The sequence below is a fragment of the Pseudopodoces humilis genome, chromosome 10 (assembly GCF_049639895.1).
Source record: "Pseudopodoces humilis isolate 2021_Gansu_Grassland_sample_001 chromosome 10, ASM4963989v1, whole genome shotgun sequence".
Lineage (NCBI taxonomy): Eukaryota > Metazoa > Chordata > Aves > Passeriformes > Paridae > Pseudopodoces > Pseudopodoces humilis.
Genome location: NC_142209.1, coordinates 10,904,427 through 10,924,217, shown reverse-complemented (window position 1 = coordinate 10,924,217; position 19,791 = coordinate 10,904,427). Strand labels below are relative to the sequence as shown.

Below are 19,791 nucleotides of genomic sequence, written 5' to 3'. Positions count from 1 at the left end.
GGGTCTTTTTGGATTTCTATCTCTAACTCAAATCAAGTTTTAAACTAATCTGATATCAACATCATTTGAAGTTAATGAATATTCCAACACTTCAGTATCTGTTACATGTACTTCCATCTCTCTCTCTCTCTCTATGTCCCTATATATAATTCACAGGCATGCACAGGTGCACATATAAGTGCATTAATATACAGGTGCACACATAGATATACATACAAATGCATATATACATAATATAGATAGACCTATACAGACAAATATAGAGCCATACACTCCCTTTAAAGAGCAAAACTTAGAAATGTGAGTGCCAATGAAAGGCACTCTATTTAGACTGGTGAGTAATTTGGGGTAATTTGTTTGGAGGTTTTTTCCTTTAAAATAAAGTATTTTGATATCAGCAGTTGATGCAGCAAGCATCCTTTAGAGTCTATTTAAGGAATATAACATCACCCTAAGGAAACAATCCTTCACCACAACCCCTTAACAGAAGAAAATCCATTCTGTTCTGAGAACACAGCACTTGCTCTTCACATCTCACTTTGCTGCAGAGCTCTGTGTAACAGCTATTTTTAGTTTAAAACAAGCTTCCACTGCCCTCCAGCCTTCCTGCTGAGGAACTGCCACACAGACAAGGTCTGAGCAGTCAAAGCGTTTGCAAATATTTCTGGCTTAGGCAAGTCCTGTATTTCTTTTAAGGTTATTGGATGCCTATGAAATGCTCCTGGAGTTGAAAATAAGCAGCATCTTCTAACAGCAGAATACCAAAAGCTGAGAACAAAAAGCAAAATAAAACAACCCAAACATAAGTTTACTATGTGTCTCCCTAGTCTAAAATAAACAGGTTTTTGTCCTTTTTAAACTTATGTGATCCCATGTAATCCTTTAACTAGTAGTGAGTGGGCTGACCTCCCTGATGGTGCTTACAGCATTCAAGCCCTTTCTGTACCCTTGTGCAGTGTTTCCATTGACTGGAAATAGGTCTTTCTATAAAAATAAGTCAATATACATGGGCACACAGAGCCTTAGGAAAGAGGTTTACAGTAACTTAGGCAGGGCACATCATTGGCTTTATTTGTAATGTGTAAGAAATACTAATGCAGGATAGAATATAGATTTGTTTTCAAAAGCAAAGGGATCTCTGTGGGGAGCTGATGTAACTCAAGAAGACAAGTTAGTTACTGATACCTGTGACAGGGTTTTGGACTAATATTCAAAGTGGAGGACGTGACAGCAATTAAAAGGCAAAGTGAAAACTTCACTGAGATAAAAATACGGCAAGGGATCATGTATCATCCATATAATAACTGTCATAACTTACCGTCTACCAGGATAACCCTGGAACAGCAATCAAAACATTTTTACAGACAGGCCAGGTTCTCACAGAATAAAATAAAATCCCCAACACCTCCTCCTACAACAGAGCTTGTTGGACATGCCAGAGATGGCCGAACCAGAGGTGATATTTTACAAGCAGTAATAGCTTGATGTGGCCCATGAGCCACACTCTGGGGACCCTTTCTTTACAAAGGCCTCATGAAAGAACATTCCTTTCATTTGTCTGTGTTGAAAGAGGCTTCAGACCATTTCTGATCTCTTCCTTTAGACAGAGTAAAGACATGCTGAGTACTTATCAACTAAAAATATATGTAAATTGTCATACTGCTTTGATTAAACCAAAATAAATGACACAAAGTAGCAATCACAGGAACCACTATTGTTTCAGTCAAATAGGAGGTCTCCTAGATAGTGCACAGAGGATTTCCAGCACAGAGGATATTCTTTCCAGCACCAGGTTCTGAATCCAAAACTATGAGCTATGTTAACTTTTAAGCATGTTCAATGACGTAAAAGCCTTGCAGCTACAAGGATTTGCAGATCACCTACAGACAGTCAGTATACAGTGATAGGTAACTTAGCAGTCACAACTTTGTACCATCATTAAAATATCAGCATTTATTCAAAGATAATCCATTTCTAGAAATTATTAGCTTTTAAGGATCAAAAATACTACAGTTTATAACAATTCACTATCTCACATGCTAATACTATTTATCTTACCTTATTCCCTCCAGCAGAAAAAAAAACTTGCTAGTGCACATCTTTTTTAATCAACTAATATCCACATAAACACACCGTGCATTGTATTTCAAATAATCATTTTGTGCAGTAACACGTAACACAAATATATCACAATCAGCTATGAACCTCTACTAACTGCTCATTAAATATGCAATTACTCACAGGAATGTTGATGAAAACAGTATCAAACTCTGATGCTGACAGAAACCTTTTCAATGGCACCATGAAAAACTGAAAGGAAAAAAATATATATATACATTGGCTATTGTAATTCTATCTTCTAGACTGCTATAAAAATGCATGTTGTAAGTCTGTAAGCAGCATCTTACTTTCTCAATCGATTCCAGAGTTTCAGTGTACTTCTCTTCAGTTTGCTTTATTTCAGCAAGACAACAGCTTCTTATGTCATTTTCAGGACATTTCTGCAATTACAATGGAGTCAAGTTTAAGTCATTAACAGGCATCTAATGGATAACAAATGGTTTTATTTGTTTAGAATTACGCAATTAGGATAACTGCTTCCTGAAATTCTCTGCGTACCGCAGCCTCCAAAGATGACAGCAATAACCAGGAATATTTTAATGTTCAATTAGCTGATGACTTTAGTGAAATCAAAATCAAAGTAATGTTATGAAAAGTTAATGTTTAGACATAAAACACTGAAGTATAAGCATGTACTTTGGAAGCTGAAATACAAGGTCACATTTAATTTACCTCCAGTCTGAGACATCTTATTTAAAATACTCGGCAGTTAATAATTCCATTAAACTTAATGGGCTTAATCATGTAAGCAACTTTGCATTGCCATAAATATTGGATTCAGTCCTTGTATTTATTTACAGGTTTTCCCCTTTTATTTCTCAAGAGGAGCTTTCTCTTCAGACACAACATGAGTATGTCCTCAGATCAAGAAGTGCAGTGACCTCAACATTCAACTCTCACATATGTATGTGTGTGTCTCCAACAAAGACCCGGGGATTTTTTCATGTAAACCAGACTCATAGGACATGGAAGTAATTATCAGTAATTACATGACTCTATAAAAATAGTTTACAAGCACTCTTACCCAAGATAGGATTTACAGCATTACAGCTTCAATAAATTCCTATTTCAAATAAAAGAGTAAATAACTGGAAGATTATATGGAACTGTTTGTGTCAAGCAAGGCACAGAAGATCTGGAGGTCAGCGTGGATGTTTGACACAGTAACTGGATAGGCTCTTGCAGTTAGAAGCAGTAACTAACCCAAAATGTTTTCTCCAACAACAAAAAGCGATATCTTATTCAGCAACAGAATTACAACATCCTTTCTGAAGCCTATTTATCAATTTGCAACATCCTTCAGCATATCCCTGGTTGTATCTTACTTATTTTCATCCAGTGTAAAGAATTCCTATGCTGCACATAGACCAGATAACTAGATGTTGTTCAAATACAGGGAGAGTCAGGAGTAGAAATTTAGCCCTATAGTTCTATCCATTCAAAAAAAAACACTTTCAGCTTTTGAACATTTCCATAGTAGGAAAATACTTTTCTGCTCTAAGAATAGCAGAATTTCTAGACTGAAATTTCAACATTTAGCTGCTGGTATGTTCAAGAGCTAGACTCCTTCCACGCCCTCCCTGCTGCCAGTCTGACACACCTGCCATGCACAGCACAGAGTACACCACACTTGCGCTGTCTATGAGCCATGCACAGCTGCTACACAGCTTGGCCACCTCAGAGTGGGAAATTTATTCCTACCTCCTCAACTACGTACCAAGTTGCAAATCACACGTACATAGAGCTTGGTCACTGCTTTGGCTGATCTCTTTTACCCTTCTCTCTTTCTCTCTATGTGACTCTACAACCAGCTCCTACAAGCGGAACACAGCTTCTCATTCCTCTCATTTACCAGGTGCTGCAATTTCAGAAACTACTCATGAAAACCCAGTTTATGCAGTTCTTCATTTTCCCACAATGAGCACTAAGCTTCTGTCTTTATCAGATGCAAACACAAGTAACCATTTCACAAAAATCCAGTCTTATAAGAACTGTGATTTGTGAGCATCATCATCTCAAATCTACCATTTATTCCCAAATTCTTTTGTATGGGGAAGTAAACACTGTCATAGTTAACTGTAGTTAATTAATCTCTATAAAGTATTAGAATTTTACATTATTTAGACTTTCAGCTGTTTTTCACCTTTAGCTCAATAATGCCCAGAATATTTGCAGTATTTGCCCCATTATAGAAGTTGCTGTACTCAATAGTTTATATCCATTTGCAAAATTTGGGCATTTGCTGTTCATCAATACTCATATGAGCAATGCAAACAAATCCTGGCATTATAGTTAAAACATTCACTTCAGTTTTGTGCTCATCTAACCCAAAGAGATCACTACCACAGACATTTTTGGTAGAAATTGACGTATCAGTTTTTCTAGCCACACCACACATGTCTAGAATTTGAGTGCAATAAACAAAAGGAAAGAGGCAATAAGAAATAATGTGTGATACCAGTACAGGTAAGAAAAGCTGCCTCTGAATTCAGATACTCCTAGAGGAAACTTAGTGGAACAGTTTACTTCGCAACATAAAGACAACCTAATGATCAACAAAACCTACACGGTTTAATAAGCAAGAAATTCATTAGTTTGAAATAATTCTTAGTTGTCCTTGTTAGGCTAGTTGTCCAAACTATGGCTAAAATAATATTATACACAATAATTTCACAAAATTATAACAATTTTGGAGGTAGGACACTTTCAAGTAAGCAATTCAATTAACTGCTCTTAAATTAGCAGGTAAAGTTTACTACTTAAAACTATCAAAGTAATTACTGTATTTTATTTTGAAATCACTCTTTTTTAAAAAGCTTACTATAATTAAGGTTTTCCCCTTTACCCAAACAGCCTACAAAGTCTCACATAGGAGATAATGCTCTGCACATGACAACTCCAGGTGCAGCTGAGGAGGACTGTCACTGAAACTATCTATAAAGACATCATTTCAACTTTCAAAAGTTAACTGCTATTCTTCCAAAGCAGCTAGGAACTTGAAAACATACAGGTTGCTGTGCTGCTTCATCTTTCATTAGGTCTTCATAAACTTCCCCACCTTCATCTTCTCCATAGACACAATCATACAATTCCTCATCTTCCTCAACACCAGTTTCACTGAAAAGACAAGACAAGAAAAAAACTGTGCAGCACAGACAAAGTACCACCATCTCTGCAAGGGACTACTCAGAAGTTTCTACAGTAAACAAACAGATTAATTAATAGGATATCTAATGAAAATAACTCATTAAGGGAAATTAAGTCCATTGATTTTCTTTTCTCAATTAATTTAAAATAAATTTTACAGAATCAACACAATACCGAAGACTACAGGAACTAAACCAGAAAGCAAAAGCAACACCTCAGGACAGTTTTGTCACAAGCTACAATCCAGCTGCCCTCTTCTCCTTAACCCTTTTCCCACTACATCCAGTGAAAAGCAGCTGCCTCTCCTTACTGCCTGGCATCCCACTACACTGGGATGTGAAACACTGTTAAAGGTCTTCTTCCTGCCTGAGGAAAGGACTATCCAGGGTAAAATACACCAAAGACTACAGAGCCAGCACTCAGGCACTGTACCTCCACATTATAAACCAGAATCTGAATCATCTCATGCAACCTTCGACTACACAAAAGCAAAAAAAGGAACCAATCAAACTGAAAATCAGACAGGTCAACGAAAGCGAGTATGCATAAGTGAGGGTCTCCAATTACCCAGACCACAGAAATAAAGCAGAAAGTCAGTGCTCAACTCTACCCTCAGCTAATTCAGCCTCATTACAGTCATCCCTGCTAGAGTGTTACCTACTTTTTGCTAGGACCATATCAAGCCCATCATATCTTTCACTCCTATTTCTTCGGATATATCTACAAAAGAACTCTAAAAGCTATTGAAAGCAGTTGAGTAACAATAGCAATATAGAAACTGGATCAGATATGCTGACAATTTTGAGCTTTTTCCTGTTGGAAGACAACACTGAAATCATTCAGAGTAAAAACCAACAGGTTAGTCCAGCATTTCAGTTCCCACCAGCAGTGATGGTGTGCTAGGACTTCACATTCAACACTGGCAGCTGTCAGGTGCAGCAGACACACTGCATTCTACCGCCCCTGCTCCAGGGTAAAAAAAGCTGGCAAAAAGGCAGAGTAAGGACAGATCTTTCTGACAAAAATACTTAAATTAATTTTAAATTTTTGGACACCATTTAAACGTAGGGATAATTAAATTAATTTCAAATAAATGTTCTAATAATTGAGGGAAACTAAAAATTGTGGGCTATTTGAATCATTCACTGCCACATTTGTTTCTTATTCTTGAATTTCTTCCTCTACAATTGAGACAGCATGTAACTATTAAATTTCTGTTAATTAATATTCATAATTTGCTGCACAAGAAGAGTTACAAATCCATTTCTTTGGTATGATTTGTTAGCTGCTTTTTTTTTTTTTTTTTAATGAAAGACTGTCTCACAATGCTTTATTTACATGCCCATTTAAGAACTGGTGGAAATATTATTTTCAAATAGTTATAATGGCACCACTTCTAAGAGATAAGGACATCACTTCTTGCCCACTTGGGTCCCAGAGGAGACTGCAACTCCCACATTCTGCATGCTCTGCTACACAGAGCGAAAAGCAATTGTCTATGAGACAGTTTCAGGGACGAGGACAAGCTCTGCAAGGAAAGTGGTAAATTGAGCAATGCCAATCATGGTGAGGTTTCTCTTCTTTATTGGCAGTGAATAAACAAATTCCTGGTGTGAACAGCAGCTTCTTTCCCACCCTGCAGCAAGCGACATGTGATGAGTGCTGGTGAACTTTGAGCCTTGGAACAGAGCTCTGACCCAGATCTTGTCCAACATGATTCCTCATGGATCTTGGGAGATCCCAGCCATAGGACACAAGAGTATCCTGACAATCCTGCAAACACCTACCCAGAAGAGGTAAATGCACTCATATTAAGAATTTCACTGACTTTAGGGAAAAGATCCACTTGAATTATGATCCAAACATGCATTTTCTCTGCAAGTTCAAGACAATTTCCTTGAGTCCCTTATAAGTGATATTGCACTCTTCTGAAAGCATTCTCATAGTACTGACAGGTAACTTAAAAATGCACTCTTTATTTACTTTGATGCCAGCATCCTCTATGAAACATGCTGCTTTATAGACGTGAATGTATCATAATAATTCAAAAAAAATTTCATAATTAATTCTTCCTGGTCAGCATAATGACTAACAAAATATTTACAAATTAAATAAATATCCCATTCTCATGAAAACCATATGTTCTACAACACAATACAAACAAGAGCATGCAACTGAAAGACAAAATCTGTAATTAATATATTTACAACGTACTCTATTAAATCAGGAAGACCTTTGTAGATATCTTCATCATCAACACTTTCTTCTGTAGGGAAGGGCCTATAGAAAGAAAAATAGCATTAATTACAGAATCCACTAGTCTAGTCATATAGTGGATTTCCGTTTGGTTTCCCAAATTTTCACACAAATTATTGTATATTGTGCTTATATATCTTCCCCCCTTTCTCTGATGAGCAGTATATGTGTATCTATATTTCATTATGTGGACTGATAATATAATAAAAATCCTACTGGACACAGTTGTTATAAATCACCACTAATACACATCACCGACATTTTTCAACTGGAAAAAATCATCAAAACTTTCAGGTTAGGTCTGGTAGGGGTTCTTTTGGTTTCTTTTTGAAAACAAGAATCTCACAAACTTGGCCAATTTTTCTGATTTTTTAGAAGTAAGAAAGAAGAGAAACCCCATTTGTCTTTACATAAATCAGCACTGCATCGGCTTGATTTCTGACCCCTGTGTCACGATTATCACAAGTTCTGCAATACCAACTGTTCCTCTGTTCACCTCCCACTTCAGCACGAGCTATACACATAACTCAGGCCCTTCAGTGAGCGTACCAGAGGTAGCAAATACCTTTTGTAACCCCTCACAGCTCCAGAGCCTTGCTTTGCTGCCCACCTGGCTCTCTGCCTTACAGCTAGAGAAGTTCTTAGCGGCAGACACAGGCTATACTGCCTTCTAACAACTTTTCCAAGGAGCATTACACCATCACTCTCACCATTCCCTATGGCAACAGCATACCTTATTCCTGTGCCTAATGCAATAGGAGTGCGGGAAAGCTTAGAAAGCGTTTCTATCACCTGCAGAAGAGAGAAACAGAAACCGTGATTAGTTGTAGAACAATAAAGCAATAAAACATTTTGTTCTCTATTGTTTCATTATAAGCAGCACTACCTCAAATCAAATTACACAAACAGAGACAAAATCTGGCTGTACCAAACAGACAATTGGACCTGGATGCAGCTGTAATCAAATGCTGTCCTGGAGGCCGCCTGAAACGCTCGGTGTCCCTCGGGCAGCTGCAGGCGGAGCTGCGCTCTGGCGCACGGCGGGCACCAGGGGGAGCCGCAGGCCGAGGCAGCCGGGCTGGCCGGGGAGGCTGAGCCCGCTGCCACCGGCCCCGCAGCCAAAGTTGCACGGAGGAGCCCTGAGCCCTTCCTCTCCGCCGGAATACGGTAGCAGCTGGAAGAGCTCATGCTAAGAGAATACCTCCTGTACCCGCTGAGGTTACACACAAAGTGAGGGGGAGCATTAGGAAGGGTAGAACACACACACGGTCACACACACGTAGTTGTTTTGCTGGCAATTGAATTAATACAAGACCTACTTTGATTCTGCCTGCCTCCCTGTCATAACTATTTACTCATACTCAGATATGCAAGTCTTATTTGCTAGAGAGAGAAAATGACCCAAAATGACAACCTGCCTGAATTTCTATACTTCCAATGACAAGGCTTCCCCTGAACTCCCCAGAAATTTCAGCCTGTATCTTTTCAAATCAAAATCCATATTAAGTTGAAGAGAAATCTCCAAAGTAGGTTTTTATCAGCAGTATCAAAATTCAGTACAGCAATTCTACATTTCTACAATTCACAGGCATTTGAGAATAATTTCTACCATTTCAGTTGTTTATTTTTGAAGTTCTAATTACAAGACTATCATTACCATAAAAGAGAGTTAAAAGTGCATCATCTCTCAAAGGTAAACTACATGTTTAGACAGGAGAATGACAAAGTAAAAGCCACATAAAAATATCACAAACTACAGCTTAAACCGAAGTTACAAAGCCTTCATAGTGAATCATATTTCATAGGTACAGGAGCAAAATGAAGAATTAATGTTAGATTAATCCTCTGAAAGAAATATTTGGAGTTCATTTCAGCTGCTGTGAAAATTAATGCCACAAAAAACTCGTTTTGCCTTACAGCAAAGGATAATAAAAATAAATGTGCCATTAACATAATCAAAAATGAGGGCACATATTTCCCCTCTGAACAGAAGAAATGCAATGTAGTCTAGAATAAGCTTTAGAAACTGTGAATAAAAGTTTCTTGAATAAATGACAAAATTAATTTAAAACTATTTCACACTAATCAAAAGGTCAAAAGAGAAAAAAGACTTCTTTAACAAGTCTTACTGTTGCTGGGGAGTTCTGGTTTTTGTAGCAGACCAGAGCTTGCCCCTGCACACCTGCAAGAATCCCTGCACAGGGCTGCAAGGAGCACTGAGCCACACGAGACAAGATGTGGTGGGATTCAATGGCAAAATCATCTGTCCTGACACAAGGGTGGGCACTGATGGGCAAAATCACAGGAGGCTTTGTGGTTCTCAAAACAAAGAGGGGCAAGTCTGGTGAACTGAATATCCCCTACTTGTTTCAACATGATATTTCCCAGCATACAAAAAATCTTTTGCAAACTATTCCACCCACATAGAACCTTTTCCTTAGAGGGATTCTCACTTATCTAGCATAATCAAACTCAGTAGATACATGGCTTACTCTTCACAGTTAATTACAGTTTCTTCAAGATAACAAAAAAGAAATTAAAAAAAAAAATAGGTAACTAGCAAATGTTATTCCCAAAGTGACATTTTAGAGCTATCAATATAAACACAAACAAAAGCAAGATTTATAAATAAGAGGAATAGAAAAACTCTTTCAGGAACTAATGTGAGAACTTGGAGGGGGCAGGCACAGAGGCCCACGATGACACCCACACACTGGGGAAGCCAGAGAAGCATTTACCAGAAAATGCACAGAGAAAAGGACAGAGAAAGGAACTGTACAACTATGGACAACAGAGACTATAAGAATCTTCCCTGTTCTTAGAACAGAAACCATTAAGCATTCCAGTGTCTAGTAAAGATTAGAACACTGATTCAACTTCCACAGAATAAAAGATAATGCTTAACCATTGAACCACTCCTATTAAACCACAGCTTAAAACAGCACCATCAAGAAACAGAACCATGTCTACTGAGGAGCATTTTTCTTGCAGTTGTGGTTTCCCTAAAGAATTCCGAGAAATGTCAAGAATACTTACACCAGTAATCACACGTGGAATTACCACTTCTGGTCAAAACACTTTACCCATATCATATACATGTTAATGTATTTGCTCCAAAAAAAGGTGGGGCAAAGCAAGATTCTCCTTCCACTTGAAATTTCAGTTCTTTGGTTCTGAGCCCTGCAGAAAAAACTGAGTTCCCAGATTTCAAGGTCCATAGGGATGACTGCAGTTCTGTATGGGCTGAGTTGCCAGATAAACAGAATTTCAATAGTCATTCAGCAAAATAAACTTAAATGCAGCACAGTGTCTGATTTTCAATAACTTACAAAAGAAAGACTCAGGACTTTTTCAGAACAGTGCTAGTTTGAAGCCCTATACAGTTGATATGGGGGAACCTATAATATTGTGCAATTCTGAACTCCAAAATTACAATGTACTATGCACATTAAAATCCCTAACATTCAATTTAGCACTTTGCATGTGCTTTTTTTTTGCTTTGCTCTCTTCCTTTCAGCAGTGCTTTAATCCCTTTCACACATTTAACCCTAAATGATCACCCAGCTCTCTTCCAAAGAAAGGACTCTGACAGATGCTCCTGTACTTTGAAAGAGGCTTGTCTGGATCTTAGTTTAAGTGCAAAAGTAGCACTCCTTGCTTGTACGAAGTCCAAAACAACAGGGATTCCATGCCTGGTGCTGCTCTGCAACAAACTGTACAAAGGGCTGCAGAGCTTTGCACACACACTAACACCAGAAACAGTCAGCAAGAAACAGTTACTGAGTAAAGATTCCTAATTGACATTCTGGCCAGCTACAACACACAAAAGAAAGAGAAACATTTATACTCCAAACATCCCACAACGACTACATTCCTTCACACTGAAAAGCTCAATAACTCTAGGATTCACCTGACACTGGGAGATATTAGCAAGAGGCTTGGAGGCATAGAAGGAAGCCTCACTGCACCCACCCCAGTACAGCTCCTTTGCGCTGCCTAACACGAGACAGAGGTTAAGCAGGTCTTCAGAAGTCACATCAAAGTCACACTCACTTCAAGAAGATGTGAACATCCAAGTTTGTTTTTCAGTACATAGCCAGTTTATGCAAAATATGACATGAAATTCAAACCTACAGCACTGGAAGAGGAAGCACACCTCAGCCCACACCCTGGTGAGTGGCTCTACTCCTCATGTTTCAGGCACTGCTGGCAAGAGCAATGGTCTCACACTGTTCATTAACTCTTTACTTCATTAGGAATTCTAACAGCTTTTTTTTTTTTTCTTGATATTTATTATGGCTTAACTTGACTTACAGTTGTAGGTCCGACTCTCCAGTTTATGTAAGAACTTTAATACGCCTTGCCAAACCATTATTTTGTAATTTCCTGCAGCCATACTCTTCAGTTAATCACATCAGATATTCCTGTGTCTGCTTACAGCAGCAGTACACTAGAGGGACTATTTTACTACTTTCCATAGCAGTAGCATGTCTGAGTTTAAAATGTTCCTTTCTAAAGTATTTTAGTGGTGTCTCTTTTTAATCTTGTTTCTTTAAAAAGAACTTGCAAATCATCCAGTTAAAGAACAGATTAAGTATGTTTTAAAAATACTTTTCCACTTCTAGAATTAACAGAAGTAAATCATTTTGCAACTCACTGTCTCCCCAAACAAGAAATAATTCCATGTTACTGACAGCTGCTGTAAGGACTATGCCCATATTTATTTCTGATATTTCCCTAAACTGAAAATGGTAATTGACGGCAACAGTTTCATAGCTTATACCAATAAAACCTAGAAAGACTCACTTGTGGTTAGAGCATCAAAGCAGTTGCTTCCATGCAGGCACTTAAATTAGTTTTCCTAAAACACAGTAAAAGTCAGATCTCTGGGCAGATCATGAAAAATAAAAAGCCAGTGCATATAGAAATCTAGTGTTTCTGAAGAACACAACATCATACATTCTCCATACCATGGGATGAGGCTCTTATGAGGCCAATTTTAACTGCCACATATCCAGGATACTTTAAAGCCAGAACTGCCAGTCATGCCCACATACTGAGTGAGTTCTCCTGAAGCTGTTTTCACTCATTCCCAGACTGGTGAGAAGGAGAGGAAAGAGAAACATCATTTTGTGTCTCTGTCACTCAGAGATAAGATGAAAATGCTATACATAAATATATTCTCAAATTACTTATATTAAGAAAGCTTTATCTTTTGCTACTGTACAGAATTTACCAGGTTCTGGACAGGCCTAGATCAATACTTCATTTGGCACAGAGGGAGGTGGGAGGCAGTTGAAATATATATATTGATTAATATGTATTAATATTGTACACTAATCCATCATCAACTTTTGAACCAAAAGACCTCTAGGAACTGCTACATTTCTATTCTACTTGGTTAACAGATGAAAAAAAAAAAAAAAAGGAAAATACATTAAGCCAGACAACTTCAGGGTGATTACACAGCTGCTGATCTAATGAGCATATTATTCCAAGTAAAGCATGTTCATAAGTTAAATTGAACATTTTCTCTCCATCTGCCTTTGGGTACCATGTTAGTAGTCCATGTTGGTTTAGACCAGTTTTAATCAAACCTTGAGCCTCTAGGGAAGGAGAAAGGATGAAGGGCTTTTTAAAAAGGCAAAATAAATGAAAACTCCTTAAAATAAAAGGAAAAAGAAAGGGGAAGAAAAAAAACCAAACAAACAAACAAAAAAAAAAAAACCCAAAAAAAAAAACAGGGAGAGAAGGGAAAACCTGACCTAAAAGAAAACCTTTGTTTCACATACTGGCACCTCTAACAGGCCCTTAAAAACAAAAGCCAGATTTCAAATGCCAGCTATGCAAATATGCCTCTACTAGATACTGTTGAGGCATGCACTGAAGTGTCAAAGCCATACAGACACAAAGATGTGAAAGACAATTTACAGCCTTGGCACCTGCACCAACACCTCCTTAGAAACAGGACAGACGGCAGACCTCCAGCAGGTAGAAATGTCATCATCTGTGTTTCATTACACAAAGCTTCACATATAGCTATATCCTGATTTTCACCTCATTCAGGTGAAATCCAGGCTTTTGGTATAGAACACTGATAGGTGCAATCCAAAAGAAAGGCACAAATTTACTTTCCACTGGGGTAATCACCAGCTGTGGGATGCTGCCTGTTTTCTCACTGACATCACCTTCAGCCATCCTGATTCTGGCTCTCTCATTGTCTGTGTCCATTCTTCATTTCCCCTGAACTACACCCTAAGGAAACACATCTGAGAACTACTTCACCCCTCTTTCCCATCAAGGCTTCGAACTGGCATAGGAGCAGTAAGGAAAATAGACCGACTGTACCAGGGAGCCATGGCAGAGAAATTCACAACCCCGAGCCAAGTCTTTGTGACTGACAGGAGCCTGCCAGCAACTGTGAAAAAAAAGGGTTTGAAACCAGGTGCCAAATGCTTTCATGCAGAGGCAGCAAGGGTACAACTGCTGTAAAAGCTGGTTTTGGCAGTCATGCACATCTCCTCTGAGCACTGAGCCCCAGCTCCAGCTGCAGGAGAGCTCAGAGGTACTGTTGTGCTGCAGGGGGAAGCCTGGCTGGCTCTGGGCACGCAGATCTTCATACCCTACATGCATTGCCCTAGGGAGGTCTCATCTCTGCATTCTCCCTAGTGTTAGTGTCTCCACAATGAAGTGGCAGGAAAGTTTCTGCAGAGTAAATAAATAAATAAATAAATAAACCTTCCTGGGTGTTGCCGATCTGTTCGTAGATAAGCTAAATACAGAGATGCAAACCGCTGGGACTTCAAAAGCCCCGGGGAATTAACAGCTACAGAAGATGCAATTTTTTTCTCCAAAGTCTTCTAAGGAGAGGTGAGACAGGCGGTTTGGAACAGGAAGGCAGGCAAAGCTTTTAGAATGTAAGTTTTACAAGCCATTCAAAGATATGAGGACAGATGACCTGCTGTCCAAAAGGACAGGTTGATGCCAATATTTACCCTCTTTTGCACACTGAACATTTTACTCCTTTTATCAGAAGTGGTAACTCTGATCATGCAAACTCTGGAAGCAGAACACTGGGACTGGCTGACAGAACTGCACACACGAATCCTAAACATTAAAGGAGGAAAACCAAAACCAAATGCTCTCTGGGAATCTGTAAAACTCAGTATCATGTTATCAGAACGATAATGAGCAAGTCTTGACTAATCAATGTCCAATAATGGACACAAATGTATTTTAATTGTGCTTAATACCACATTTTTCAAATTTTACGTCTCTGATGAGACTACAGTCAAAAGCCTGTACTCTAGTGACTACAGTCACTAGTCCAAAAGCAAGAAAGGTTCCCTAGATGACACTTCTTACAGGGAAATGAGAAAGTTTAAATTGCACAAGCACAGTCCTGCTCATCCTTTGGTTCATTTTGTCCACAAGGCCGAGACTCCCTAACTCAAGCATGGGGGGAAGGAGTTTGAGCAGCTGCTTCCTGTCTGCAGCTCGTGGTTTTGATTCTCTGAATACCTTCCAGCCCTCAGAATGCCTTCTGGGGTGTTATGTTTGGGGCTGTTTTTTTGTTGGATTTGTTTGGTTTTTTTCTTTTTAAGCTCTTGTTTAAAGAATGACAACCATACTTTAAGCATTGCTGTGTTACAAACACTGCAACTAATAGCATTAAGTGCAGACTGCCTCAGAGCATGCTGTTCTAAACACGGAATTGGAGTTTGTCCTTTCTGGTGCATTTACTACATTTCAGGTTTTGCATTGAGAGCAAAAGAATACAAAAGGCTATTCCTAGGACAGTACTGCAAAACCTATCTGCTGTTAAGTCATTCCAGTTCCCTACAGAATAAACACTACAAGTATAACCTATACTTAGAAACAGCATCTTTGAGCTGTTTTCAGCTTTGATCAAGTGCTTGTTTTCAATGCTTTTTGAACACTCTTACTGATGATACCTTTTTTTTTACCATATTTTATATGGGTCATAACAGTAATCAATCATGAAAGAAATGGCTTTTTCCTGCATTGTAAAGAGGATATCTTAATACAATTTTTTTTTCTTTAACCTAAATGTAAGTATTCCTTTTAAAATCTCTAATGACTGAACAGGGATATTATTAAATGTGTTCAGACATTGGACATGTGGGTTTTTTTTAAATAGGAAAGGATGTAAATCAGTGCTGTGTGTTTTCCAAAGTTACATTCTTTTGCCTCTGCACTCTAACAGACTTCAGAAGAGTATTTTTATATGTTTCAAAAAGAACAAGCAAATTCTCTAAATTGCAATTACCAGTTTGTACATTTTGTACAGATTTTGTGTGTTCATGACCTTGGATGTTTAAAATTGGCATACAGGTATTTTAGAAGGAAATTAGTGCTTAGATATTCATTATCGATTGCACCTCCAATACTGTTTTAGGTATGCATCCTGCAGTTTAAGTGACATGTGGTTTCCTCACTCCCACTTTTGTGTTACTTCACTTTAATATTTAAAAAGATTCTTTGCCAATTTTGATCATGGCAAGAACAATACTCAGAGGAGGCTGTGCAATGGAGTTTTTCTTCCTCTCTTCTGCTAAAAGCAGAGGAAGAGTTTTTCTTCCTGTCTTGGGTGAATCAGTCACTGCCACACTTCTCGCTTTTCTGAGCTTACTGTAACCACTGACTACACAAATTTAACTAGTGTGTGGCTTTGCTTAGTGGTACCAAGTCACACCTGAACCATGAATTGAATTTACTCCAGTACACGATCATTGAAGACAGGAATATTTATTAGGCATAAATATACACTGTATATCTCCTTATTCTCTGCAAGAAATAAAAAATCCCTTCTATACACTGCAACGGGAAGTGAGCTGTTCTCTTTGCTGCAGTTACCCTCCCACTGGTTCACAATGGCTCACAAAACCCCACAGCAATCTTTCAGGCCTCGCACTCTTAGGAGATACCTCTACCAGAAGAGACAAGGGATTAGAACAGTCCAACAGAAAACACTTGGCTCCAACCCTACAAAAAGATACACCGTAAGGCAGGATGGCATAACTCAGACATTTCACTGTCTTCCACTCATTTTAAAAATCATCAGCTTTGATACAGGATTAAAAAAATACTTAACTTGAGAAGATATTCTGCAAGAGAAGTGGCATTGTCAGCTTCTATTATTGAAACTTGGTAAGAGCAGTGGTTTGGTTTTCTCTCTAATCATCTGTTCATTTAGATTAAAATATTAGATTAAAATATCTAAGGACACTTGCAGTAGTGGAAGAAAATATGCAGAAAGATATATTCCCATCGCGTTTGTACCCAATTCTCCTTGAGCTGGATCCTTACATTGAAAATTACAAAATTAATGAGAGAAACTTGCTATTTTTATTTTTTTACTGTTTAATTATTTTCTTATTACCCTGAACATGCAGTAGCTTGCAGGTTGTATTATCTATGTGCTACACTTCCAAAATGCCACTGCAGAACTAAAGAGAAAGTGGGAGTGATTCCTCTCTTTTTTTAATATGTTTTTGAAAGTGTTGTTCTTTAGCTTTCACTTGTCTGAAGGTTGAAAAGAATATTTTGTGTTCTTAAAGTTAGATGGGGATCATAGTATGTATTTTAGATGTAGATACTGTGATAAATAGGAGTAAACCAGAGATACCCATCATTAACCATATAGTCATATTTACTATTGAGATGTCTCTTGGAATTTCACCAGCTTTGCTGACTACAGAAACTTTTGTCCTCTTCTTTGTTCTCTTCACCCACTGTTCTAACCCAACGCTACGGTTATGTCATAAACTACATTTGCGAACTGACAAGCAGAGACAGAGAGAGGGATAGATTTCTTAGCCTGTAATTCTGAAGGACAGGTATGGTCCACTCCTTATTTCCTAGCTCTACCACATCAAGAGGCATTCTGCTACAGTAGAGGCAGTAATCTCTGACATTAATATTGCCTCTTAGAGCACACAAGATTGTACCTCGCTTTCACTTTATAGGGTTTATAGGCATTTCCAAATATTTGTTGTGGAATTGCACTTAAAAACATTTGTGAAAGGACACGGGACTGAACACATCCCAGACTGGTAACAAGTCCTGAAACTTCATCTAAGGCCAACTTCAGTCCTCACAGTTTATGATAAAAACACCAGTAGCACATATGAGTTCAATGAAACTCTTGACATGAATTCAGTTGGGTATTTCAATCCAATACAGTGAGTCCAAACCAAACACAATATCCCAAGTGTTATCAGACCTGCTCCAGTCAATCAGCAGCAGCCTACATTGAGCAAATGCAAGAGCCAACTTGCAAGGGCCAACTAGGCAAGCAGATGCACCTAGAAAACACACCAGGAAAGGTCACACTTACTGAAAAACAGGATCCCACATCATTTGTAGCCAATGTGGAAAGTTTTTTGGGGAGATAAAATTTGGAAAAAATATGTTGCAATTAACCAACATTGCATAAGTGGTTTTATCAAGCATACAGCATGAAAGATAAATGTCTGATACCAACATTCTCCTAGCATTTTGTCATAGATATTATAGTCTCAATGAAAGGTTTTATTTGTGCTAGAGTATTAATTTTTTAAGGGTCAAATGTCGCAGGAGGGGATTTCAAATTTAAAGTTGCAGTTAATATCCAGGAGCAACCTGAATTGTGCCTCTACCATCTTCATTTTTTTACATCAAACTTCAAATCTAAAACCAAGATCAAAATACATACAAGCTGATGAATATTAACTTGAGTGAAATAGCCTCAATGCTGGATTTTTTCAAAGCTATTCAGCATTACAGCTTGTAATTTTAACCCATGCTACCTGTAATGTTTCTTACAATTGTGTTCCTCAAAGTATCTTCTCCCTTACTTAGCAGGAACTAATTTTACTGCTCGCAGGTATTTCCAACAGCACAAAAATTCCCTTACTGCAGTCATACCGAAAAATAGTAGCAACGAAACAGCATCAAAATCAGTTTAACTGAGGCAGATACATGAAATACAATCTTCAGACAACAGCAAAGTCAGAAGATTTGGAAAGGTAGAAGTTCTGGGAAATAAGAGACATATCAACAGGAGAAAGATGTGAGAAAGTTGAAGGAAAGAGAACAAGGCACTAGAGGATGAGGAAAAATATAATTCAAAAGAAGTAATGTAGTCAGCTTCTGAAGGGGTTTAAGAGTACAGAAACATCACCTCAAAAAGTAGAAAATAAGGTAAGGAAACTAAAACCAAATAAATAATTTGCTGTAAAGCAAATGAAACATAAAAATGAGAAAAAAAAAAAAAAGCAAGCATTCCCTCCATAGTAATTTGTCAAAAAAAAAATAAAAAAGAGAGAGATGATCCATGTTTTCCACCAAAAGGAACAAAAATATCAACGTAGAAACTTTGCGAGCTGCATTAACACTGTTAGCTCTTTGCTGTGACTGAGGTACCTATAGCAGGCAGAGCACACACAACGGAGATTTTGTGAGGTGTCTGGATGATACACTCTAGATTTATATTTAGCTTTTTGATGCTTTAAATTTCTGCTGTTCAAGATAATACAGCCATTAAAGCCACTCTCATCCAATTCTTTTACATTATAGCCCATGGAGAAATGCCCTTAAGACCTGCATACAACAAATAGTAACTAGTGATTTTATATTAAGACGAAGGCCTAGTTGTTGGTCAAAATTAAGTGTTACATATATAACAAAAAGGCCAGGCTACTGCTGGACAAGTTTAAGCTTTCAGTGGATTTTTGATTATTGATGTACTTCAGTTTCCCACTGTCTGTGACACTCGGAGCAAGCACCACACCATCTCCATCTTCAGGACAGCTCCTACAACAATTCATTAAGATCCAACAAAGCAGGCAAGGAAAATGGCTTCTGACAGGATTTTCTGCCTTGCTAATTCAGGGCCCCTCTGTCTATAAGAAGGTGTAGAGAAAGAAAAAAGCTTTACTTTTTTTCCTTATGACTTTAGTCTGCCATGTGAACTAAGATGGATCAGTTTAAAGCCATCATGCATTCTTTCCTACCAGCCAAACAGCTTTGAAACCAACGAACAAAGTCACAACGTTTGCTTGAGAACACTGACTTTAACGTTTTGTGTTACACTCTCAAACAAATTTGTAACTGAATTCTCCTTCATAGCCAGAGTTCTACACTTGCAAACAAGAAGCAGTCGTTATTCTGGTACCATACCTACCAAAGCAACCAATTTCACTGCCTGAGCAAACTGTTTTCAATGTGCATACAAAGAGCAGAACAAGAGTTAATGTTAGTAAA

The 19,791-nt window shown here is 38.1% G+C and overlaps 1 protein-coding gene across 3 annotated transcripts in view; it reads right to left on the bottom strand.

Annotated features, from left to right (window-relative positions):
• Positions 1-19,791, bottom strand: part of VAV3 (vav guanine nucleotide exchange factor 3) — a 153,974-nt gene that overhangs the window by 88,778 nt on the left and 45,405 nt on the right. For all 3 annotated transcript variants that reach the window (XM_005520924.3, XM_014250905.2, XM_088060523.1), the window contains exons 3-7: positions 8,258-8,316; positions 7,483-7,548; positions 5,130-5,238; positions 2,409-2,501; positions 2,242-2,310 (exon numbers count right to left, since the gene is read on the bottom strand). In XM_005520924.3, the coding sequence (XP_005520981.1) occupies positions 2,242-2,310; positions 2,409-2,501; positions 5,130-5,238; positions 7,483-7,548; positions 8,258-8,316 (396 nt within the window). The remainder of the gene's footprint in view (positions 1-2,241; positions 2,311-2,408; positions 2,502-5,129; positions 5,239-7,482; positions 7,549-8,257; positions 8,317-19,791) is intronic.